General features: G+C 35.3%; 1 protein-coding gene across 2 annotated transcripts in view; it reads right to left on the bottom strand.

Moving 5' to 3' along the window:
- LOC105136279 (KH domain-containing protein At5g56140) overlaps positions 1 to 2,308 on the bottom strand; it is an 8,536-nt gene extending 6,228 nt beyond the window's left edge. For both annotated transcript variants that reach the window (XR_844318.1, XM_011041560.1), the window contains exons 1-2: positions 1,933 to 2,308; positions 1,300 to 1,385 (exon numbers count right to left, since the gene is read on the bottom strand). Coding sequence is in view for 1 of the 2 variants with exons in the window: in XM_011041560.1 (XP_011039862.1) it covers positions 1,300 to 1,385; positions 1,933 to 2,072 (226 nt within the window). In the remaining variant the exon portion in view is untranslated. The remainder of the gene's footprint in view (positions 1 to 1,299; positions 1,386 to 1,932) is intronic.
- Between the last annotated feature and the right edge of the window lie 551 nt (positions 2,309 to 2,859).

Raw genomic sequence — 2,859 nt, 5'->3', positions numbered from 1 at the left:
CCAATTTGCAACCCCTAAAAAATAAAAAAAAAAAAAAAAAAAACCCCAAAATGCTTAATCAATGTCAACACCATTGAGCTCTTTACTTCATTTGTGCACCCTCTTCAACCACCACCTACCCTATCACAGCCAATGCACAGAAAGGATTGCAAAGGAAAAGAACCAAGATAAGAAGTGGGGAAGGAGTAGGATTCTAGACAGAGGATAAAGCCTGTAGCCCACATCTAGAATGCCAATCAAGTTAAACTACAATGTCATATGAGAAATATAGTAATGATACAGCGACACACTATCTAACAGTTTCACAAGAATGCAAGCCAATTAGCCACATGCAACACAATCAACTGACAAAAGCATATATGACTAGTACTCTAAAATAAATCCTCTTATTTGCAAGTTACTATATACACTTTCAAGTCAATCTGTTATAAGCAATCCTTACACTCCTCCAACACGTCCTAGTAGATGCCTATACAGCGTCCAGTTGGTACGAATATCTTTCTGAAACCTAAGAGCCTTTGTACAGCTAATTGGTGCTTCCCCCAAAGCCATCACCATTCTTTAATTTAGGAGCCGTCAATAGTGAGTGTCATTAATGTGCTTAATGTTAATCTATACCTAATCCATCAAGCTAAACACGATATCCAAAATGGAATCGAATATCCAAACTGGAATCGAGGATCGTAAAATGAACTTGCCCCGGTACATGACTGAAGTTTCCACTCACCTTAGATATTTTCCGTCCATTTTGGATATAAAGCATTCACTCCTTTCATCAAGAAAACAGAAGAGTGAAGAAAAATAAAGAACTTGCATGACCTGTCAATCGTTAAAGTCCCCTAAGCTCTACATACCGGCACAGTATGTGGAACCATTTATATAATACCAGTAACGCTGTACAACCATTCTAAACCTCATCATCATTTTACTGTCAGGGATGAACAATAGGAATGACTTCATAAGAAATTAATTTGTAACATGTATGCAAAATCTATTCATAAACTGAGTTCTTTTTCATCATTTTATAGAAAGCACGACAAATAGAAGCACATTTGGAAAATAAGTATTTGTGATTCAAGGTATAGGTGCATCTTGATCGTCTAATGCCAGATAATAAATTCAGTTTCCATGTATAGGTGTCTACACTGCAAACACCATATAGGCAGCCACTTTCCACAATTGCAATCATTTCTTATTCCTGTAACCATAAAAACAATCCAGCGGAAAAATATCCATTTTTGAATGCTATACATGCTTTGATCTACGTGCATGAAAAGGCATCGTGACAATGAACCTCACCTTGGTTCAACAGCCGGTAGGTATTAGGAAGCACAGGCAAAAAGGGACTAATCTTGAGACGCTCTGCCAACAACTCCGACAAATATCTGCTTAACAAAAACATATCAAGCATCAATTAACCATGCAATTGCGCCAATATCCGCGTACATACAATCACTGCCATGCTATAAATAAAAAAGCTGCGGAGATACACATAACTAATCAATCATTTAATAAATCTACTACTGTTAGAAACCATTTCATAAACACATCATTCACAATCATCAGAATTCGGCCTCGGAGCTCAAGCAGATACAAAATACAACAAAAGTTACAAAATTAACTGCTTCACACAACAAACACAGAAATTAACAACAGAAAGATGACAAAACAGTAAAGAAGCTGACTTGATTCATACAGTAACAACCAGAAGCACAAAACGAGTTACCACATCAATAGGCACATAAATCAATCGCTAAATCCAGCAGTAAAGTCAACGATCAAGCAAAATCCACAGCAAAAAAAAATACGAGACTCAAGACTAGTGATAATAAAAAAAAAAAACTAGATCTGTTCAACTAAAATGAAAGATCCAGATCTCTATAGATTTATAAAAGAGACAGTGAAGAGTTGAGAGAGAGAGAGAGATTATACTTTTCTTGCTCAACAACAAGAGCAGAAGAAGCTGCCGATGAGCGAAGACCAGAGATATGAGGCGAGTAGGGAGCAGATGGAGACGGAGAGTAAGCCATAAAGCGACCAGCACCGACGCCGACGCCGACGGTGGTGGTCATTTTATCAGTACTCCAATCAATATCCTTATAGATATCCGTTTTGTTGGATTTTTAATAAATCAATTAGAATTATAATTAATATATAGAGCAGCAGTAGCGAGCGGCTACCAGCAGAGAGGCAGCCGGAAAGAGAAATGATTTTTATTTTTTTATTTTTTATCCTATTTTTTGGTGCTTGTGGTTATGGCCGCTACCAGACTCGCTAGCTCCCTGTATCTTCTCTCCTGCGTCGGTGGAATTTGTATTTATACGTAAATAAAATAACATGAGAATATTAAAGGAGTCACCGTTTTGTTTTTCCTTTTTTATTATTTTATTTTAGCCTTTTACTGTTAACGGCTCCTGTAAAGAAAGAAGGACAATCATGGAAGGTAATTCGAGGGGGAGTGTTTTTTTTTATTTTAGTCCTTGAAGTTCTTGTGTTGTTAGGTATTAGTTCTTGTTTGTTCGTTTGAAGGAAATCGAGTAACAAAATACGATAGAAATATTCCTTTTTGATGGCCAGAGAATTACGTGCATGAATTATTTCATGATAAATATTTTAAATTAAATTAAACACTATCTTTTAATTAATGCATTCGATTATTATAAAAAAGAATATTAGTAAAATAACTCTACTTAACATATAATTTCAATTATTTATTTCTCAAATCATTTTTGAAGTTTCCTTCTCTCTTTTTTCATTCAAAGAAAGGGTATTCTCGTGCCTGTTTTAATGTACCCAACTAATTTCATTATAAGAAGCAATGTCATTCTATAATTTATTATCGACCAACTTAATATATTT

The sequence above is a fragment of the Populus euphratica genome, unplaced genomic scaffold, assembly GCF_000495115.2.
Source record: "Populus euphratica unplaced genomic scaffold, PopEup_1.0 scaffold52.1, whole genome shotgun sequence".
In the NCBI taxonomy this organism is placed as follows: Eukaryota; Viridiplantae; Streptophyta; class Magnoliopsida; order Malpighiales; family Salicaceae; genus Populus; species Populus euphratica.
The sequence above is the reverse complement of the archived record's forward strand: the minus strand, read 5'-3'. Positions and strand labels throughout refer to the sequence as shown.